At 36.1% G+C, this 24135-nt stretch overlaps 1 protein-coding gene and 1 long non-coding RNA gene across 5 annotated transcripts in view; both read right to left on the reverse strand.

The window, feature by feature from the left end:
* LOC124169429 (guanylate cyclase 32E) overlaps window positions 1-11413 on the reverse strand; it is a 64149-nt gene extending 52736 nt beyond the window's left edge. The window contains exons 1-6 of one of the 4 annotated variants that reach the window (XM_046548037.1): window positions 11044-11413; window positions 10383-10467; window positions 8148-8300; window positions 4518-4673; window positions 3476-3654; window positions 1103-1217 (exon numbers count right to left, since the gene is read on the reverse strand). In XM_046548037.1, coding sequence (XP_046403993.1) covers window positions 1103-1217; window positions 3476-3654; window positions 4518-4673; window positions 8148-8300; window positions 10383-10467; window positions 11044-11297 — 942 coding nt within the window. In that variant the 5' untranslated portion in view covers window positions 11298-11413. Of the gene's footprint in view, window positions 1-1102; window positions 1218-3475; window positions 3655-4517; window positions 4743-8147; window positions 8301-10382; window positions 10468-10975 lie in introns of all 4 variants that reach the window. The other 3 variants (XM_046548047.1, XM_046548028.1, XM_046548055.1) reach the window with 3 other exon arrangements.
* Window positions 11414-14022: 2609 nt separating this feature from the next.
* LOC124169449 lies at window positions 14023-18677 on the reverse strand. Its single transcript, XR_006867134.1, has 3 exons — window positions 18494-18677; window positions 17876-18094; window positions 14023-15710 (listed from the first exon to the last, which is right to left on the reverse strand). It is a non-coding gene; the product is annotated as an uncharacterized LOC124169449 (long non-coding RNA).
* Between the last annotated feature and the right edge of the window lie 5458 nt (window positions 18678-24135).

The following is a 24135-nucleotide window of genomic DNA, read 5'->3' on the forward strand; positions in this document are numbered from 1 at the left end:
AGTTCTCGATTCGCAATCTATCCCTGAAATACTCCGCTTTACGCTTTGGCGTAGCCCCTTTATCTCAGAAGTTCCCGCAGATTGAAGTAGGCAAAACAACCCGAACAAAGCTCCTTCTAACTCTTCATGGTCTGCATTCCTTGGGCGCTTTTGTTTTTATTTTAATTGTGAAGAGAGAATTGGTAGATAAATTAATTACGCCACTCATATTACTCCATTATTTTCATTTTCTTGCGTAGACATGTTTGGTGTTTTTTGGCCATGGTGTCTACCATCAAATGCTCTCTATTCACGCAACTCACGGACGTGAGGGTATGCTGCCGACTGCTTTCTGCCGCCCGAGGAACAACAGAAGATCAAGCATTCGCGAATGTTAATGCCACAATATTTATACCAAAATGAACAACTTATTTATCGAACGACAGTTTACTACATGAATTTGAGACTGAGCACTCCATGTTAACTTAATTTCTAACAAATCGCAAGAAATTACAGAGATTAGGGACTCTAGGTGAAGGTTTTCCAGCGATGGAAACTCTCGCTATGGCTAGTGCCAACACCAAAGGGGCCTCGTAAAAACGAATTTCTAAACGAATCAGCTATCTTTCGTAATGGCGGGGGTCTCGTAATAGCCCGTACTTGCTTTAATGAGGTTCCACTGTACTATAGCCTGAAGAATTTTATGTTGTGCTCTGAGTAATATTTACCCATCAGCAACAAAAATTGTAATTTTTCCTTTAAACAGTAAAAATTGTAAATATTATACCACTTCATTTATTTGTAACTATTACTTTTTATTTTGACGACTTCCAATGTCACAGGTACATATGTGATCTCTAGGAACAATCAAAATTATTGTTATTATAATTTTCCACCAATATAAAAAATTTCATGGAAATGAGACTATGTTCAAAGTAGGTACTGATAATGACACATGAAAAATTCAATTATTATTTCAGCTCCATATTACATAAAACTAAACATTGGGAAACTAAGAAACTATACTTGGAATTCATTGGAGACAGTAAAAAATTGATTTTAGGAAGGTTTCAATACCTTATTTATTATTTCTCAATTTACATAGTTGCAAAGGAATACTTACAGTTCTTTTACTTCCATCAACAGAAGTTTCAACAGTTTCTGTGGGAATTATGGTCACATCCTTCATATCAACCTTCCAAAGAAGACAGGCAAGTTTGTGCTCATACCTATAATGCCTAGAAAAAAATTAGTTTACTTTCATTACAAATAAATCTGTAAAACAGAAGCAGTAAATTTTAATAGACTGAAATGAAAGAAAGACTAGATGAAGACTAGAAATGAAGACTACATATTTTATTATAAACTAAACAAAAACATCCCCAGACAGATTTTAACTGGGGAACATATCAGTTTTAGACAAATCCCACCCAAGCTGTCACAGAATTGCTGAGGAAGTACTTAAGTTAGCCAATATCGCTTGTATATCAGCTCACTCACTCACTGACTACAAAGATACTATTTTATTGGAAGTGAACTGTGATACAAAGCTTCTTAAAAATCCCATAGTATGGTCTCACAAATGTTGCTACCATGATAACCTCATTCTTCTCTTTGGGCTTGCACTGCAAAATGAAAAATGGAGTGAAATTTTTTAGGCAAATTCCTTTGATGCTAAAATGGATGCTTATCAATATTTCAGTTCATATTTGACATAACTTTTCGATATACAAAGTGTAGGGTTTGCACCTCTGGCACAAGGCTAAAGAGTTGGATAACACCTGACATTGTCCACTTGGGCAAAGTAAAACGAGAGCTATACAATAAATATAATCAGTGTTGCAGTGATCAAAACAGGACTGCTTACAAACATTTTGTCAAACAATACAAGAAAATAATCCATTGTACAAAATCTTCTTACAACGATAAATGGATAGAAAACTCAGGGAATGCTTTAAAGACAGCCTGGTCAATAATTAACAAGGAGAGCAACAAAAATACTGCCACTCTACCTGAGGTCTATCTACCAAGAATTATACACTCTGGCACTTAATTGGCACACTCATTAATTGCAGCCAATGTTTTTAATGATTTCTTAATTGAAACCCCGGAGAAAATACTGTATGTATTTAGCAGCACTCATACTACCAAAGATCCCCAATACAAGTTATCAGTATCTACATGTAAGAGCGCACCTTTCATTCACCCTTCCACCCCGAGGGAAATTTAAAAAATCAGCCTCTCTCTCCAAAAGAAAATGTCATCGGGTTTTGATGGCATTCCAGTTAAGATTATTAAATACTCCATTCCTTATACTGCCAACCCACTCACCTATCTGTTTAATTTATCAATATCAGATGGTATCTTCCCTAAGCAGTTAAAAATTTGTAGTCTACCCTCTCTTCAGAAAAGGAGATAAAAAGGATTGTAATAACTATAAGCCCATAAGCTTACTTTCAGGTTTTTCCAAGATAGTTGAAAGGGTAATGTACAATCGCCTTTCAGGTTTCCTAAATAAAAACACTAGTTTATCCAAATACCAATTTGGCTTCCGACACAATAAATAAACAACTGATGCTTTTTTTGAATTTGTTCATGATACAACTAATGCTCTCAACAAAAATAATCTTACTGTGGGGTTATTTATCTATCTGAAAAAAGCTTTTGATACTATTAGCCACGACATAATGTTACGGTGCCTTTCAAATCATGGTATTAAAGGAGCAGTTTATTCTTGCTTAAAATCTTATCTGACAAACAGGTACCAATTGGTCCAAATATCTTATCTGGACCCAGATACCAAATATATAAATACATATGTACTTTCTCCTCAACCATGAAAAAAGTTAAACATGGAGAATCCCAAGGCTCAATATTAGGGCCATTATTGTTCACCTTATACATAAATGACCTTCCTGAATACCTCCAGGAAGTAAAAACAATTTTATTTGCTGAAGACACTAGTATATTGGTACAAGCCCCTAACTCTCAAGAACTAAAATAAAAGATAAACTCAATAGTCCAACGTATACAATTATGGCTGAGGAGAAGCATGCTAGCCATCAACCTGGAAAAAACTGTCTATGTGAACTTCAACTGTAAACAGCCACCAAAAGTCGAATTATTCAACACTGAGATCATTTATGAATACATATTTCCCAGCATTATTCTCAACATGGCTCAAAAAAGTTCCTTGGCTGTTCCGTTTATAATTATAAACTGCCCATATCCTTCGTCAAAGGCTAAGCTTCAATAGGCTACCATTTGAAAGCAAGGTAATACATAGCAAAATACTTTAGTATCTTAGGGCTGAGCCATTTGAGCATTGGTCCAAATTAAAATTACTCTCAAATTTGGGAGCCAAATCTAATAAATTAAAACATTAAAACTCAGATATGCATTCAAATAATTATTAATCAAATGAATTGAAAGCATGACTATAAGTAATGGTTAACAAGGAAATATATGTTTAATAAAAATTTCAGGTGCCACCTACCGGACTGCAAACACACATGCCACAATCAAAAGTGAAGCAGATAATGGCAAAATTGTGGTAACCTTCCAATCAGCTCGATAAATACACTTCTCCCCTTGGAATCCACAAACTGGCTCAACTCTAGGAATCTTGCCTCCAACCCACTGAATTGGGCGATTTTCATCATAATACCTAAATACCTAGAGGGAAGAATGGTATTTATCTGGAGTTGCCATTTCAAAGGTCCAAAAATTCTATTATGCACACTATCCCTAACATTTGTGATAAAACATTAGGCTTACAAGGTTCCATGCCACTCTTGCTCCAGTTAAAGTCAAATAGGATTGAGAATATTTTGGAAATATTGGATAATTATTTTATTTCAATATGTACAGACAATTTTTATTGACTTTACAAAAATCTTCACATTTTTTGATTAGTTTTTCACCAATTTAAATTAATGCATCCACAATGTAATCTCTTCTGGAATTACTATGCCATTGACACCATGATTAAAGCTTACAAAGACACAAAAGTACCCAATTTCAGCATGCACTAGGAAAACACAACTTCTTCCCGGATAACTCTTTCCTTCAATAAATACTATTTAACATTTAAAAAATATATTCTCCATTGGAACATATTCTGTAAAAAGCACTGCATAGATTTTTAAAATAAGCACACTACAATCTAAGGAGATAATAAGAGCAAATATGCATAATAAATCCCAATTTACCTACTTGATTTCTGTAGCATAGACATGGAGACAGAAAGCAACTGAACTCTTACACTGTGGCCAAATTTCTCAAGTATGACACATGAAATGCAATGAAAAAGGGAAAGCTCACTTCAGAAGAGAAAGCATAGCAGCATATAAAGTGAATCTCCATAAAAGATCATATGCAAAAAGCAGAGAAAGAGTTAACATTCTCCCTAATCAAAAACCCTGGCTGTCAGCAAAGCTGATTGAACATAATAAAAGATAGACATGATTGAAGTAATTAAGTAATATGTTCCTCCCTAACCACACATACATAGATAGGATTCAATAGTGAATACTTACAGGGAGATTATTTGCTGAAGGTGACAATGGGAAATCAAGCTCCTTGGCATTAATTTGCAATACATCATCCTGACTTGAATTGTGATTGCTGTCCTCTGCCACTGCATATTGAAAATAACCCACAGGCTGCATACTCATGCGTAGACTACCATTCATCTGATCATCATCAAGAAGAGCGACTACAGAATAGTTGCCTTCTGCATCACCATTTTCATCAATGAACACCTATTGAACTCAGAGTTAGCCAAGTATTGCAGATAATTTAATTAATATCTAGAATAATTAATTTTACAGATTGCAATCGTACATCACAAAACTTTCACAGCATTATTTTTACAATATGCAATGGTTCTTAAATGGTTGTACAATGATGAAATATGACATTAAGGACACCTGATTAAATATAAAACCATTCATGATTGAGTGGTGGAGGGAAAGCAAATTGATTTCTCTGACAGAACTCTATATTTATCACTGCCATGCTTTACATAAGTACTGCTATTTTCATTATACGTTAATAAAGCTTTATTACACATAAGATATTTGATGATATTAATCGTGTAGCTGGGGATTACCAAAGAAAAAAATGTTTCTACATTTACAATTCTATTAGCAGATTGAAAATCACAACTTTACCAGCAGATTGTTTCAGAAAAGGATTCAAGGAAAAAAAGGATGAAAACAAATATTTAAGTGTGAAAAAATGTACAAAAAGACCACAAGAAAGATGATTAGGTTTATTCAGAGAAGGATAGCTCTACTAGGGTTGTATTTATATAAACGGCAATACAAACTGCATTAGAATGAAGCATGAGTATCATGAGACACTATTAATACATAGCTCTTTGTGAAAATGATTGTTGAAATTCATTTGAAGCTACGCAGGGAATATAAAACACTTGTTTGAGCTGAGCTGTGTATTGTTTAGGAAAATATTTAAGGAATTTCAAATGCCTTTAGTGCACCAATAAAGATTAAAGTGTTATGTGGCTCATCATCATCCAAGACAAAGCATAGTGCCATACCACTAACATTGGGAAGAACAAATGGCATATAGAGATGATGGAAGAGCTGCCATATTCACAGAAAATCAATGCAATAACAGCCTCCCTAGCAAAGTGAAAGAACTGCTTAGGAGTGAAGAATTACAAAAAAAGAGCCATTATCTGTGCCATAGGCCATTCCAATGGATCTATCAACAAAAAAGGACAGAACTATGGCAATGCCTGAAGCTGGGGATAATTGAGCACTTAGAAAATAGGTACAGCAGACTCCCGATTATCCGGCTTCAGTTTATCCGTGTTGGGGATTATCCGCGCATGAGTTCACACTCGCTCCATGTTTTCCGCGATCTTTATAAAATAATAAAAACAGATGCAAAAGCGCACAGTAGTTGCAACACAGTGGGCAACTTGAGTGAGATGCAACGTGGTGCCTGACAGTGTAGTTTCTGACGTCACGTGGTGGTTTTGAAGCATTAGTGCAGACCACTTTTTGGTATTGCAGCCACATGAACATGGTTACTGAAAACAGGTATTATATAAAGCAGTAGGATTATGAGTACAATCATGTTATCGCCGCTAAAAAGATTGCTGTTGGGAGAAGAAAGCAATCTAAAATAACAGAAAATGTGCGTAAATAATAATAGATTGTTTGATTTACCTAGATTATGCAAATTGCAAGAAATTAAAGTGAAAGTTTGAATTATTCGTATTTTCCAATTATTCGCGCTGCCTCTACCCATCATTAACTTGGATAATCGGGAGTTTACTGAGACACACGATCTTTAAAGAAGTCTGCTACAACGAGTGCAGCCTATAGTGAGGGTATCAAGAGATTTTTTGTTTAATTGTGATCCATGTGGAAAAGCAAAGGGAAATAATCCACCCACAACGAGTGCTCATGTTTGCAATAGTGCTATCTTAAGTCAACTTTCTAATGGAAGTCGTCTGGGATGCATAGCTATCAGGATAAACCCCCAGCTAAACTTCAATTGCAGAGTGCCTGATAGAGAGGTTGTAAGCTTATTTCAGATGCATTTTACCAAGGGAAGGCAATATTGCAAAAAAATGAAACCTAGCTATCTTTTCTACAAGTCACTGATGTTCAAGTCATTAGACTGAGCATCTGAATGAAGAATTTTGAGATGATGATTTCTAATTTTGAATGAAGGTCCAAAGAAACTTGAAAATTTTACATACATACATAATAAAAATGGAAATAACATAAAATTTATCATATTCTTGTAGTTCAGAATATAGTTGACAGATCCCCTAAACTATGTATGTATGTAGAATGTGTAGAACCTGCCCTAACCTTTATAGTGCTTACGAGTGAATCAGATTTTCTTGCAGATCACCTGAAACAAGAATTCACAAAAGAATGTATGTACAACATTTGTGACCAAATATGCAGTACATACTTTTATCACCATTTTGATTCCATTTAATTATTACATTCTTCATGTAGAACCATATACAAATGCTAAGTCAGAGCACATAATAATCAATCAGAATGATGAATGAGGGAAATGGTTACCATTGACATAAAAATTTCAAAAAACAATTACAGTAAAAGAAACCATGCTGCCTCTAGGCTCTGCAGGCTCTAATAGTAAAGAAAATATTTATTCCAACTCACAGGAAGGCAATGCCTCACAAAAATTTTAGCATTCAGTAAAACATTGGAAAGGATGTTTGCTTTGGAGGCAACAAAGACAAAATTTGCTCTCACATCATAAATTTCCCAAAGGATTTAAACTGACTCTTGATAGACTTGAATAAATAAGCCCATGAAACAGTAGATGTTTATTAGTTAAATAAGAAAGTGCTATATATTATGTAACTAATTTTGATTACTTCCATTACAACATGCCACATATCATACAAGATGACTTTTAAATGAAATTTTTGAATATATAATCTTATGATCTCTGCATTTCTCCAGGGTTTTCTTCCGGGTCAGGTTGTTGGTTGATTGACAACAGTTTCGCTGGCTGTCCTGCCAGCGTCTTCAGGTCGAAGGTGTCGGCTGTTGGTTTCTGCCTCGCTTTTATACTGTAGGCTGGATGGGAGCTGCACTGTGATTGGCTGTCTGACTGGGTGCTTCTCTCTGATTGGCTCTCTCTTTGATGACTCTTTTCCATGCGCTGTGAAGGAAGTATCCGTCTTCTCTATTGAAATTCAAAGGTGTTTTTTGAATTTCTATCGCTTCCCTGATTTGTCTAGGGAAGTATCGGCACTCCTTAACTAAAATCACAGTCAGCTCCCATCCAGCCTACAGTATATAAGCGAGGCAGAAACCAACAGCCGACACCTTCGACCTGAAGACGCTGGCAGGACAGCCAGCGAAACTGTTGTCAATCAACCAACAACCTGACGCGGAAGAAAACCCTGGAGAAATGCAGAGATCAGACCATCGCCGCGGAAACCTACGCTCTAATATAATCTTATAATGAGAACAAATATCCGTATGAGTATGGATAAAATAAAAAAATACCAAATCAATATTGATAACATCAGCCCTTAGAGGCAGCACTTGTGTAGAGGTAAGAAATCAGTGGAAATGTGGTCTATGACATTCACTAAAATAACAGTTCTTTTCTAAGAAAATGCTAAAGGATTGTCTTACATCATATCCCTGAACAGAGTGATAAGAACGATTTTTTATCCTTTCCAAGATAGCTGAACCATTTCGTGGATCATCCCCATACTGAAAAACTTCTGTCAAAGCTCTAGCATAAATCATAACAGCATCGTACAGGTGAGCAGCTCCGATTGGCACCTGCAGGAATTCATATTATGTAATTCATTTACTTACAATAAGAAATGTCATATACCTTAACAGATACTTAATGACTTCATTAAAAATTTAAAAGGAGAGCAATTTACCTAAAAAATTGCCAACATCGTACTTTTCCAGAAAAGTTATGATTGAGCCATTTTCATTACATTACATTATACATAGTATGTAGCAAGCTAGGGGTTACATTAATAATGAAGGGAGAGCACAGTGCTTATAGAGGTGTACAAATTTGAAAGTCACATGCTTTAGATACAAATAAAACATTATGAGAAATGTGATGTACAGCTGAGCTCTAACATAGCAAAATAAATGAAAAAAATAAAATGTGTGCATCCGATATATCAGACGCTATGCACTATGTAACGGGTTAAGATAGTACACAGGGATGGGATCATTTTGTTGTCTCCAATTCACACATTCATGAAATTTGTCTTCGTTCATAATTTTTTTTCACCATACTTTAGAACGTGGGTTTCAGGGGCTATCCACCGATTTGAGGAATGAGGATGTCTTTCTGCTTGGGCAAGGCTCCAATAAAAATTATGTTAAAATTGTGGTCGAATGTAGAGAGGTGATGCTGAATAATCATAAATGCCCATATGATTCAGTCAAATAATGATGTAATTAAATATTATAATATAATTTAGGAGATACTTATGAATGCTAATCTCTACGGGATGTATGACACACTTTTAGTCAAGCACATCAAAAACATCACAAAACATTGGCAAATGTTATAATCAGTCCTAAATATTTTTATGATCAATGGACTTAGATCCAATCACATTACAACCACCTTGGTGCTCGGCTGCTGGGTTGTAAGCAGCAGCAGCTTCTAGACTCAATGCGAATTCGACACAGTTGAGTCACCAAAGAGCAATCCCCTCACATCTCACCATTGGTTCATTCCCTTAACTCTTAACCCTCAACAGAATCTTTACTCTCACCTCAGTTTTATATCTGAGAGGATATACTTAACCCTTGCTCAACTTGCATTAGGTCATCACATAATATTCCAGACATCAAAATCATTAAATGTGATTTTCTCACCACTTTGAGAAGTTAAATATAATACTCAGTATTACTTTTTAACTCTTCTCTATCTAATTCTGCTCATCATCATGGAGCAAGCGATCAGTGAATGCCTAATAGCTTCTTTGACTTTCAGGAGGTGGGAGTTATCTGCCGTATTACAGGGGTGAGTTTTCCCAGAGCATGACAGGGGTAAGAATTTGTGCATTCGTCAAGTCTGAAAGGAGGAATTGAGGTGCTCAGGATAGATTTCTGCTCAAGCATTTGGTTCCAATACTACTTGGATATTGATAGAGCACTTAATGTCCTAAAATGAATATGATTGATATTACTGTGATTTTTTATAAGGAGAAGTTAAAAATATAAAAAAATATGCTAGACCAACTTTGTTTTAAGCTGAAGCCATTTCAGAACTCCTTACATAGTTAAAGCCAGTTTTTTTACTAGCAGAAAGGTTTTTTGACAGGGAACGCCTTTCACTTGGTTTGAAAGACTTCTTTTTAAGTGGGCTCCACTACATTAAAAAATGCTGTAAGAATGGCAGTGATCACACTTAGAAGTTCACATTAATTGCCATTGAGGAAAAAAATCCTCCAAAACCAAGAATCAAAGATAAGACAAAAAAAATTGAAACTATTGATTCAAAAACTGAAGATAAATTCATTGAATTCAAAATGCTGGACCCAGAAGGATGCTATATTATATTTGCTTCAGATATTACTCCACCATTCCCCAACTTCTTTGCCATTCATAAGATCCTAATACAGGACTAAGTCTGAACACACTTCAGCAATGCAATATGCCAAAAGTAAAAAAAGCAAACTAATCCATGAATTCACTTCCAGGAAAAGTAATAAATTCAAAGTTAAAAAATATGAACCAATTTGAAATACCATAAAACCCGTAAAATTGACAAAAGAGTAGTACCAAGAATTTGTTCAATATAAGAAACTCCAAATCACGCTCACCAAAATATCTCAAACAAAATTCAGCAAAAACTAAGCTAATAGCGACTAAATATGTAATTACCAATATGGTGTCAAAGATGGTGTGATGGTATGGCACACAAAAAGGCGACCTCACTGAGAACTCCCTAATCTGCTCACAGAACTGCCTGAAATGGAGAATTTATTTTATAGCAAAGCAATACACATACGTATTTACTTCATAATGTGTAAAATTGACATTCAATACATTTCTTATGAACTTTTGAATCAAAAGATTTGCTAGTATAAAACTGAATCGAATGAGTGAAGAGCTCGTTTATTCATTTCAAACAATAGATGTTAAAACTAAATTCTGAAGTCACAAAGCAATTTTATTCAATTGAAGTAACTATAATAACATCCACTTAAATGTCTACAATCTAAAATATTGTAAAATCGACACAATGCCCAGCTTAACAAAATTAGTTTAAGGGGGATACTACTCCAAGGCAGTTATTATTTCTTTGGCATAAGCGTTAGCATAGAAAATCATGCGGTCATTTAAAGAGAAAAAAATAAAGATATGCATCACACATCATCAAAAAGTCAACCCGTTGAGAAGTTAAGAGAAAAAATAACCAAAATGAGTACGCGATTAGCAAGGCATAAAAATTCATAACGGCAAAAGGTACAAACATTTTATGTTATCAATAATATAGTAAATAATCGGAATCCTATCTGCGATAACAGCTCTTTCGCCATACCAGATAGACTTCAATTTCAATACATTTCGTAAAGCTTCCCCAAAAACTGCGGTGCTTCCTTTCCAGCAGGATTTCGTATTCTCAAGGCCCTGGTCAAATCTTGTTGCACTTTGTAACAGAGGAACGGGGGCGGGCGCAACGTGATTAGCATTATTGTTGTTTTTCTTAATTTGTTTGATGCCTCGTCCATAGATGGTATGAGTTGTCTTCGTAGGATCGCTGACTTTGGAAGGCCTTGTGTTGCATGTTAACATTGAATTTGGTCAGCATCATGGAGGCAAGGTCTTCATGTGGGGACAAATGTATTCGTCCATGGTGCGCAGAACTGACCAAAAGAACTTGTTTTGCTATCAGCATCGATAGCATCCTCCGTTCGGCATATCTCGAGTGGTCGACTGGCGCTGTTGGGCACGTTGGACCAGAGTCCTCTAGATTGCTCTCTCAACACTACTCTCTCATCATGTCGAGTCGTCGCATAGGCTTCCACTATGGGATTCACGGCGTCCGCCATTGTTAGTACAAACACCCCGTTTTCCCATAAGGAGATGTGGTAAAATTTCTTCGTTTTTTTGGTAAGCGAAGAATGTTGGTAATTTTCGGATAGTTGATATTGATTCTCGAAACCTTCAGTAACATAAATAAAAATTTTCTAGGCATGACAACAATGGAAACGACGATAATAAAAATAAAACCACGGCAAAGGCTAAGCGTATTACGACCTGATTGAACCCTTATTTTAATGGGTTGACACCCAATTGCGCTAAATAATCACTGAAAGTACTATTAACGGAAACTCTTACCCTCAATAAAAAGGCTCTTTGCAAAATATGTACTGACACAAGCAATTCCGCCGCGAGTTTAATGACTGAAATCAGATAGTAGGACAGCGGGTACATGAATGGGCGTAACCAGCTGGAAACATCCCTTCAGCGGCGTAGCGCGGTGGGATCGGACCCCCCCCCCCCCCCGACTATATGAAAACACAGTTACTTTGATTAATATAAAAAACAAAATATTGAGAAATGACGAGTTTACAAAAGATTTCTTTGACAAATAGTTTTTTCGATCATTAACCCGAACGAAATTCCTGGCTACGCCCCCCCCCCTTTAGAAGCGAAAATAAATTAAGCTCGTAACGAAAATTTTAAAGAAATTATTTTTAAAATTATACTCGCATAAGGCATGGAACAAATTTAAAAATCATTCTCTTCATTGTATAGGCCAATGAAACGCTGTCATAATTTACTTACAATTTTGGTTTCTTCTTTATTTGCAAAAATGTTACTAATTGAAAGACCACGACATGCCCTCCTTTTTTTGATCCTGGGTACCAGTGGAGCAGCGAGGGGGGTTTTGGGGGATAAATTCTCCCCCCCCCCCCAGAGCTCAAGAGAAATTTTTAAGTTTTATCCATTTTACTTAATTGGATTAATATTACCAAGAGAAAAGTGTAAGGACTAATAAAATATCCCTCAGAAAGCAGTAAAACTCACCATTTATCTTAAAATTCGCCAATTTACTAATCTCGCACCTATCACTAATCCTGGAGGGTATTCCATACCCCCACACACACATGTATTAGTTGCACCTAAACCCCCCCCCCCCAGCCTTAATTCCTAGCTGCATCCCTACTGGGTACTCACATGAATAGATGTGCTCAATACCAAACGTGAATGATAGAAACAGACAGAGGGTATATCTGTTCCAATGATGGTAGTATTTAGCGGTCTGGGGTGATTTGGGTCGTGATGGGGGAATTTGGAGGTCCTTCTTGGAAAATTTTAGGAAACTGCATGCCCGAAAATGGACTTTGACACTATTCTCACTCTTAAATAGTAGATAAAGTTAATAAAAAAGAAGTTTAGCATGAAAAAATACTATGAAAAGTGAGAAAATTATTAATATATTAGGGAGCTGATATCTCTTTCGTGAATTTGCCCCATAAACGGCAATGAAATCTAAAAAAAGAAACTAAATACAATCTTTTCGAATAACCCTTCCAAATAAGCACTTGCAGTTTCTTTTTTTTCTTCGGGACACCTAAATCACTTCATTTTTTTACAATGAGTATGCAGTTAAGAAAGCAACAAATGAATACGAAAAATTTTATAATTACAAAAAACATTGGTTCAAGTAATCTAAGTAATGAATATCTTTTTTAATTACACCTTTAATATCCCTTCAAGATGCAGCAGGACCCCCCTAACCTTGGGTGCCTCAGAGATTGCCAACCTGGCCAGTCCACCCTTGTACCCATATAGCAATGCAAGCCAGAATCAAGCTTGCAGCAACCTAGAAAAAACAAACCTGAATCACGGTTTAGACGCCTTGCTTATTAACATACCAATGCAAGCCCTTCCATTGTTTACTGCATTTCTAATGGAAATAAAATTTAATAAATACAAGCCTAGGTGAACCACTCGGGTAATTTCCTGGGAAATATGTACTTGGAATAGAGAAACAATAACAAAAGAAAACAATTCTAAAACATTCGTACAATACCTTGAGAAGTAAAAACAGAAAATAATCTAACAGGAATCATGTCAGACCATTCTCAAAAAGCCTAGTAGGTACAGAAAGAAGTACTCTTGCAATTAAATCAACATAAAAACTTGTGGGATATAATAAATGAACACCTAATAACACATCATAACCCTGTGAACTAGTGAGTTGTGATTTATAACAAAAGAAGGTAACTAGACAAAAGATATTAACTTCTATAATCTGAGTTGACACAAGGGTACTAACTTTTAAATTCCAAGCAGATGCATTTGGCAAAAAATTATCTATGACTGAAAAATAGATCATTCCTCCCACAATACCCCAATCCCGGGTAATATATTTGTAATTATGTATAAGCAATTCCCATCTCTGCTTAAGGTGAAACATAAGATAAATAAAGGAGAACCAAAGTGCACATATCAAGGCCAAAATTATAACATATACCAGGGCACTAATGCAGGAATAAAAGTCAATCTATAAATGACATGAACTATTTTATTATTAATCCAAAAAAGATCACTGAAGTTTTTTATGACCAGGGCACAACTCCTGTAATGGCATGCCCATGTATTTTGCAACAAAACACTCAAAAGTGTATGATAAGATATGAAAATAAATCTTCCTTCTTAGTTAGCTTCAAGTCAGCTAGATATTGATATGACTTTTGTCAACAGCAGGCTCTTCATTCAGTCCACTTTTGTCTCAATGCAATTCCGTGAAAGATTTACTACATGACATCTCTGTTAGCCTAACTGAAATATGCCATGGAATAAACTTACAATTTCCACACACTTAGGTATCAATATCCTTAAATTGGAGATAAATGTGAATGACATAAATAGCTTAGTTGTTATTTTTTACTACCTCATCATATACTTGGGAAATTAACATAATTATAGAATGATTGCCATACATCTGAATAATAGTTACAAAAATTTAGCATGCATGAATCACCTAAGTTTATTCACAAGTCCTTTGATGTGTTCTCTCTAAACAAGTGGACTGGTAGCAGTATTGTATGGTAATAAATGATAAAAATGGCTCATACTTTTGACAAGATATTAAACAGAAGGTAAATAATATTTTAAAAGAACATACCATGCACCTTTTAAAAGTGATGTAAGAATCTTTCTCAGACTTGAACATTCATTAAAATCTTAGGTAAGGAGTGTTCTTGGAAATCATTCCCGCAAATTAAGGACTTCTAAGGATATTTAAACAAGAAAGCTCTGACACTAGGTCGTAATTTTTACTCTTTTTATGCCAAAATAATGAAATATCTGATTTAACAGTTGCTTGTATACCTCTATCAGACAACTTAAGGCAATCATGTTTCACTAGAATGTGTAAAGCCGTCAACAATCCACATTAACCACAACTCAACTGGTAGATAACCAAGCACTCATGGCATAAAAGTTGCACATATTGGTAATGATGAAATGTGTATATGCCAAAGAGGGATATATGCATTAAGAACTCATTAGAGTCATCGTATCAACACACAACAAGCAAAGAGGGAAAAACTAGTTAACCAGGCCAAATATATGTCAGCTGCTCTAGAGCATTAGAATAAAGGAGCTTCCATGCTATTGAATAGATTGAGAATTCCATATCAGCAACTCACCATCAAATTTGATGTAAAGAGCACAAAAATATACCCACATATGTGAATTACCAGATTAAAGCAACGAAATACGTAGTTAAGAGGTAATCATTTAAAAAATCACTTTTGAATAAAATACATCAAGGACAGGTAAACACTAACAGATGTGACTCTGTTATAACTAGCTATGTGGAGCAACATCAAACACTTGCTATAAATACTAGTCCGGATGACAACCCATGGAATCAGTTTTAACATATATAAGTTCAATATCATTCAGTCTGGCCTTTGAAAATGAATATAGAAAAACAGACAACAAGCTAGAAAATTTAAGAAAAAATACATTTTGCTACTCCTGATATATTCTCTCATTAGGCAAAATACAAGGTGACACCACAAAGCCAATGCAGAAGATGATTGCTGGGAATATAATGCTGCACATGCTTCTCCTGCTTAGGTTATTTGGACTTGAAATGCAATAATTGTATCTTATCGTTGTAGCAGTTGTTCCATTATACAGCCATCAATTCAGAAAAACCTGATGCAACAGGCAGCGATGAATCTGGAACAAAGGAATAATCTTGGTGACATTAACTGAGTGAACTTGAGTAAAATATGAGAATAAAACAATCACCACTGGCATTCACATAACATGCACTACAATTTAATGCAAAATATATGTACTGCAGAATACCTTGGTAAAAGGACTATCCACTTAGAAAATAAATAAAACTCATCCATACAATATTAAAGGTTGAATTTAGTACCAAAATATTCTTAGGCACTCAATTTAGGAGGACCTGAATTCAAGATATTGCCCACCCTGTTACTCTAACTGATGCACCCAGATGATGAGCCAAGATATGAAGAAACATTTAAGCACATTATTGAATAAGACACTCAAGTTTAATGCAGTAGAAGCATAATTATAATTGAATCCAAAGTATATTAATCAAGAAAGGATACTGAATATCAAAGTGTCAGAATGAATTTAGCAAACACGATGGTAGTTCTCAAATCCGACACAGTCATGGGCCACCAAAACAGCTTAACATAAGAGTAACCAGTGACTCAATTTAATTACTCCAGAAGGATTTTGAAAACACTTTTTCAATGTAAAGTACCAATGTGGATGCTATGGAAGTAATGAAAAATGGTATAACTGAAAAATTGTCAGAATATAATCAAAGGCAATGTGAAAGAAAAGAACTTGCAATGGATAGTAAACTTGTCAATTTGAGAAGCTACCTTATTTGATAGATGATAAGCATTAGCAAAGACTGCGTGCTTATTTTTCAACAACTGTGCTGATTTCTCAAAATATAATGGATGAATGAGAATGTTTACAAATACATACTTCATTTAAAAATATACATACGTGGTCATATCCCAGCAAAATACCAAGTGCATGTGACATATATGGAATATAAGAAAGAAAGACTTACACCACCTAAATACACTAAAATGAGGCATAATAGAAACAGACAAACTATGTACAACAGATTTTAGAAGACCATGACCCAGGGTAATAGGTGCTTATGACATGAATAAACACACAAATAAAGACATGCTCAATATCTCCAGCTCCTAAGACTGCATGTAGTCTTCAAAAAACACTAAACCTCTCCAAGAAACGAAACCTTGGATTCATCCAACCATCGACTATGCAAAACACACAGATGATTTTTTTCCAAGGAAAACTATCGAGAAACCAATGGTCAATGATTTTGGTTGCAAGCAAAAAAATTGTATCAATTCACATTTTAATATAACATTTAAGTACTCTCTTATAAAGAAGTAAACAAATAGGACTTTTAACAATGAAAATAGCAATTAGGTACCTCTTAATTAATTATTAAAAAGTCTTCTTTCTTTTGTACTTTTAGCCGCAGTTAGTTCAAATATGGTATCACAAAATGAAGGTAGTTTCAACATCATTGAATTGTCAATATCAGCAATGTTTTTGATTTGTAAATTAGTTCACAGACCCCAAGAATACAATGAAGCTATGAAGGGAAAGTAGAGATATCACTTGCTTGTGCATGCTTGCCACTTTTTACTTACAATTAGTACAAATGTGAACCAATAATTAAAGAGTATGTTTAATTACCACTTTATTTTAATAATTATACTTCAGGCAGTGCCTGACATTGAGAACCTACACTATTGAATGGACGATAAGGATACATGAATGCTTTGTTGATGCAATTCCCTAATAAATGCCCTGGCATCACTTTATCAATCCACCAGTTGTTTGTAAGAAACATTTCCAATAAACCCATTTGTAAAGGGATCGATATTACTTGTACAATCATATTGGTACAGCCTAGATCTAATAGGTAATTGTTTCTCAGGCTGGTTAATAATCTAAACAGGACAACCGTTAGTGCTACTATTGAATAATTTCAAAATTTAGTCATCATAAGAAGAGATAAGTGGGCAGTAAACTTGTGTTAAAAAAGTGCTACCGGTTGAGCGAAGGTATGTTGGTGAAAGCAAAGGATGATGGAATTGAAAATGCTACTCAAGATGAACAAAATAAAACAAAGTCCAACAACCAGATGACTGAAAGACAGTAACCCAATAGAACGGTGACACAATACTTCGTTATCACCAATAGTAATACCTTTCATCAAAATGCACTGACACTGATAACAACATAAACACACTCTCTCAGCAAATGCCAAGAATGGTTTGAATAACAGTACAACCTTAATACGTACATACCACACTCGATGGCTCTTCAACTTCAGCAAAGGAAAAGACTTCAGGCGACACCAGTGGCATGTCCTTATCAGCCGGCAATCGAATATTAGACGCCTCCTCTTTGGCGTAATAGGCTTAGGACAATTTGCGACGTCGAAAATCGTCGGAATATCATTGGGCTTTTAATATTTTCCAGCCTTCCTTCCGAGTGGATTCAAATTTTGATTCGTATAAGTGCACCTGTGGCAAGGAAAACGAAGATAACTCGGTGGAATATGTTTTAATAATGATTAAATGGCTAAATAATTACGTGCATGCATTATGTAATGTATGTTGACTATAATATTAATCAAGGAAGATTTTGCGGCTTCTAAATCGCATGAAATTACAAGGTGTAAAATCCGACATGGATTCGAGTTCAATTGCCTACAAACATTCGTTACCAACAACATAGTTCCAAAAAGGACATGAATATTACATGATTTCAGTAAGTCTTTAATAAAAACTGGTATCATTGATTGTATCACACGTAAAGTTCCTCATGATATTTCAAACGTGAAAGTACTTATATGTTACAGGTATAACTTTCAAGGACATTTACAAGTATAACTTTCACGTGACGAAATAATAACAACTTACCACATTCCATCATGTAAATAAGTTGCGTTTTCTAGTTTATAGTTTAAATTAATCAATTGAATGTAGCACGAGTTACTTATATCAGTATTACGGCACTATCAAAGTTTAAAAACCATTGACACAAATAACCTTATACCTATACATGAAAAACTCTCAACAATAGCAGGAATTATTATGCACTCTTCTGTTTACATTACGTACAACGTAAAACTGATTGGCAAAGGTATTAATCTTTGAAGTAAATCACAGCCTTTCATCAAATTAAGCCGAAACTAAGTAAGAACTTGATCTTCATATGAATACTTACCCAATACATTGAATTACATCATCTTCTAACTCACCTCACAAATAGTGGAAGACGACTACGGTTGCCACTCATCCATCCCCCACATTTGTAGCCATTTAGCCCTTACCTGAGGATTACAAGGAAAAACAAAAGCGCGATACACATCCCCACAACTAATGGAAGAGTTTGGTGCAGAAGAACCGCCCATCCCTCTTATTTATCAATTACAAAAATGGAAAAAACTGCACCAACTCGACGTTCCTCCTATACAACAACACAGCCCGCCATTAATGATATGACTAAACATGGCAGGTTGCGACGACTCAACTTCGTAGTTATTATATGGCAATATAGAGGACTCTGCGTTGGACCTTCACTTCCGCAAGCTATTTCTTCCACTCGCTGTTTTGTAACCTTCACTCGCCTACTAGGGTAAGGTGAAATTAAGGAATTTGCCCTGTGGTCATGCCAGAAATGCGACATGGAATCCTTGAAAATTGTCATCATCCTCTCGGTATTCCATGATAACAGCGTCTAATTAGATTCGTGCTGATATAATGAAGCGATTGTTTTCGTTAAAGATAATTTTTTTAATGTGTCACAGGAGGTTAGAAAGGCATGATGGTTACGATTTTCAAGCTATGAAAGACTGGAATGGATAAATCATTGAGTTTTTTTTTTTACTGCGATGAGGATATTGGTCAGGTATCTGAGATTAACAGTTCTAGGCCATGGGCTCTCGCTCGCCCGAAGAAACCGAGGTGCGTTGTTGGGCGGGAAGCCGGAAACTCTGCTCGCACTCAGTCGGGAATGTAGGCACACGGAAGGCGGGCCCCATGGACTCGAGTTCATTTCCGGCTCGAAGGCACTTCGCTCCCGTTGGGTCACCCTGCGATGACCCAGGTGGGAAGCTGACAAAACAGAGACAACGCCTCTGGGACATTACGCGCTTCGTCCGAATGGTAATGATAAGATGACCCACTGACCCAGTTGACTATCTTGAGTGGAAAAACCTTTCCCTTTCTTTCACGCTGGAGGTAAAATGGGTTAGGAGCGAGGATGTCTTGTATGCTGGCATGGACGGTTCGCACAGCTTCGGCTCCCACGCTTCGAATGACCTCAGCATCACAGCGCAGCATGTCCAATGACAGCGCGGCGCCTAGGTGGCCAAAGCTTATCATTTTTAGTCAACGAAGAAAAATGAGCCAGGAAGGAGAGAATAAGAATCACAATGCGCTGCAGCTGTCGGATGAATCTAATTGTGTAGGATTTTATAGCAATCTTTATTTATGAGTTTTTGGTCGTCATAGAAAATTTAAATCACTTAAGTACTTAAGTTATCCAAATTCCGACTACTTGGCATGACACTTTTTTGCCATAGCGGAAGTACCTACCGGCGGGTGGTAATAATTCGTCATTCGTGGCATTCATCCATCACCTTTATCCCCTCATCATACATTTCCAACGTTGATTCCTCATTTGTGAAAGAAAGCAATCACTTTTAACGTATGAAAATTTAGGTTTCAAATTCAATGGAAAAAGTTACAAACCATTTGTAATGCAAATCAGTAATTAAGTTTTGAGATAAAAATTAAAAATTTCTACGAAAAACAAATTACATATTTTTTCTTTCCTAACACCTCCACACGTACCTTAATGTTACCGCCAACTTTTCCTGCGGGGAAATTGGACACTTCACAGTATTTGTTTTGTGTTTCTTCAAATCATCCTGTACCAGATCTAATGCAAATTAAAACTGGTTGATTTAATAGGAAAAAACTACTTGCACTTTTCTTCGTTCTCCTTCAAATGTTCATTAACGAGTATGTTATGGCAACCCTTCTCTCTTCGGGTTGTGTATAATGGGCCATTTTCAGCTCTTTCTTTTACGAGTGCTTGTAATAAAACGATCTCTTCCTCATCGTCCTCCAGTAAAAGTTACCGGATTAATCGTCGTTATTTCAACTATGCTCCAAGCCAACCTCTCGACAGGCTACTGAAATGTATTTCGTGCTCAAAATAATGTTGTCGGCCCGCGGCCGACCAAGGGTCGGATTCGAAACGGACGGCCGCGGCCGTCTTGCGACTGGGACTTGCGAAAGAAACCACCCTGCCGCGGCGTCTATCCGCGACGACCGAACGCGTCAGTCAGACGCGGCAGCGGGACTATAGATGCAACAAAACCTGTACATTGTGATACGTAAAGGAGAATTGAGTCCGCCTGCGACGCCGTAAGATCGATTTTTCGAACGTGCGGCACAGTCCGGAGCCCGCTGCTGGCCACGGGGAATATCGTGCTTGACGGATCTTGGAAATTGAATCTTTCGAAGCAAGTGAATTGTATAAGAGCTGTTATAAGTTAGTGCCGCATTCATTTCCCATTTCATAGAACCTAATTTTTTCCCTGTATTGCGATATTTATGGTCGATACGATACAAAATGGTTTTACCTTTTTCGTCAAATTAGCATATTTTTATACATTTAAGTGGACATGAATATGTGTTATTCCGACGTCCGCATTTCTTTACAAGAATAAATCGAACGAAGAGGACTGATCGTTTAGATTGCATTAAAATTATATTTTGTTGCGCATAAATGTGGCTGATATTTTGACATGTTTTGCGTATGCTGTTGCCGAATATTATTGTATATATAATAGCGAAGTGATATTTCGGACGACCTAAAATGATTTAGATATGGAGCCTATGCGTCAAGAATCTGCCATAAAAATTATTTTTCCGTTTAGGATTCATAAATTATTTTGACCTTACAGAAAGACTATCATATCATTTTTATCGCAACTGTGATTTTACGAATGCCGTTTCTTACTGAGTGATAAGCAATTTTTCAGCTTAGACGCAACTCCTGCTTGAATTACGTACAGATGGACGTATTTTAAGTAACAGTATTTTTATAGCATTGACTGAGAGACAAGAAGAATATTTCCTTATCCTACTGGCAATGGAAAGAGAACTGTGAAGTCGGTGGGGTTGGAATCGCCCCGAGAAAGTCGACTTTCGGCTTCGAAGTAGAACGTGTGTGAATAAGCCCAGTCTAGTCGGGGTAAGTAGACTCCGGTCGACGTTTTACATTTTATGCCAAAACTAGGACAAAAGTTTATGCGGTTTCATTCAGGAGAAGTTGATCAAATTTATGTAATTTTTCCATATTTTCGCAAGCCAAAATTATTGCCATATCGTTTTAAATTACAGTCACGGTGATCTTAAAAGTATCAAAAGTTTTTTAGTGGCATCACTGATATGGGCGTTAAATTTCTTCATAGAGTAACCTATTCCCTGTTCAGACTTTGAAGTAATCAAGAAAATAGTATTTTTTTAAAATATAAAACGCAAAATAATATAAAATACTCACAAAATATAAAGTTCGACTAAAGTCGACTCCTCTATGACTAAGTGGGCCCTAAGAAATAACAGGTTGTAACTGTCAATTAAACTATATATTTGAAATATGATTTATCTTATAGTGGTACTTCTGTTATTATTACTGTTTTTAATCATAATTACGAAAAAATTCCATGATGTAACGCAAGGATAAACTTACTGAATTTCAAGTTCCTCTCTTGTAGCAAAATGTACGAAGTTTGCAGTCTTTAAAAGAATAATCACAATAATTTGTTCAATAATAGTCTTAGTGCAATGTAAATCATTACCTGTTCTGCAAAGCATACCGAACGAGTCCCTCACGACCAGTGAGTATCCTAATTAACAGGCAACTTTACAATACTTACTCGTAATCCGGGTCACGTGGATGTGACGGCGTCAGCTTGAGGACTGAACGAAATCCCATGATATCTGTGAGGTGGAGTTCTCCGCCTTTGAGCGTATGGCTTTGCGTTTTGTTTGACCGGTTGTTGCTTGTTGATTCGTGGTTGACATTCGCTCGTTGATTTATTTCTGCGTCCCGAAGGAATGGGTCCAGGTAGTCTGAAATATAAATCTTGAAATGTGAGTTCATATGATCGGTGATTAATCCGTTATCAGATTAGTTATTCAGTTGATTTTTAACTATTTTAATTTAGACATCGAAAAAAAATTAAACTACAGAATTTTTTTAGTAAAATAAGCACTCAAAAATCTTAAGCAATTAACGCGGTAAATGAATAGTTAATGCCTTATTATGAAATTCATTGGCATCAAATTCGATACTAAGCCACTTATTGTGAATCTTCGCTGAATTTTTTGACATCATAGGGTGAAATTCAATTCCTTAAGAAAAAAATATTCTGAAACCTTTGATACATACATTGTTAGGTGGTCATTTTCCTAATCATTTATTGGGAATAAAGCTTCAAATGATTTATTTATCCATGAAAAAATGCACTTCTATGAAAAACTGCATTTGTATGTTTTATCCTCATTTGAAAAAGGCCAGATTGGCGCCCATGTGATTCCACTCCACGTGACGTCACAGGGACCTAGTTTCTACACGAGTAGATATGAGTTTTATATCGTCTGAGGTTACCAATGCATGCATGAGGCACAGAGCTCAGGGAAACATCTCTTAATAATCACCTATTAATACTGGCTAGGGTCGGAAAGTTTTCTTCGTTTGATAAGGTATTAATAATCCTTATTTAAGCCAAGCGCTACCAGCTAGCATGGTACTCTGCTACCTGCAAGCATCCTGCGTCGTATCAGCGCTCAGAGCCTCGCCCCAAGGTCACCTCACTTTGTGGCAGCGGGAACCAGAACGACGTCACCCGGAGATCACCCGGCATTCATACTTACCCGTCGCGTTTTCGCGCGCTTGAAAATTTTCACTTTTCATTTAATCGAGAAAAATATATATCGTCATATAAAAATCTAAAAGCGTGAAATACGTACTCCAGGAGTAATAATCTTTTGATTTAGGTAATAAAAAAATAATTGGAAACCACCCTATCGTGGATGATTTCGACTAACATGTAATTTTCGAACGACATGACGCCATGTGGTCTGAAAAATTGACTTCATTTGATGGTTGAAATAATTGACACGCAGAGAGTTTTTCTGAGCGATGTATGGAAAATGATATACTCACCCCGTTCCAGGATCTTCAGTTTTCTTTTGGGGTCATATATCTCATCATCAACAGAGATAATGACGTACTCCCCTCTGTCCAACAAACGTCTCCTCTGAAGACACTTGACGAAGTCAACTAGCGCTATGTGCTCTCCTATAAACACGTACACTAAAGAGAAGATTTTCATTGAAATGATCTCAGTTAAAAGGACGGAAGTTTTTTACAGAATTGAGAACGATGGTGCGTGTATTTGTTAAACTATAACTAGGAGTTTGAAAGTATGAGCATGTTGAATGTGATCTGTAAGGAACATATCTCATTTGATTGGGTTTTT

Source organism: Ischnura elegans, chromosome 1, assembly GCF_921293095.1.
Source record: "Ischnura elegans chromosome 1, ioIscEleg1.1, whole genome shotgun sequence".
NCBI lineage: Eukaryota > Metazoa > Arthropoda > Insecta > Odonata > Coenagrionidae > Ischnura > Ischnura elegans.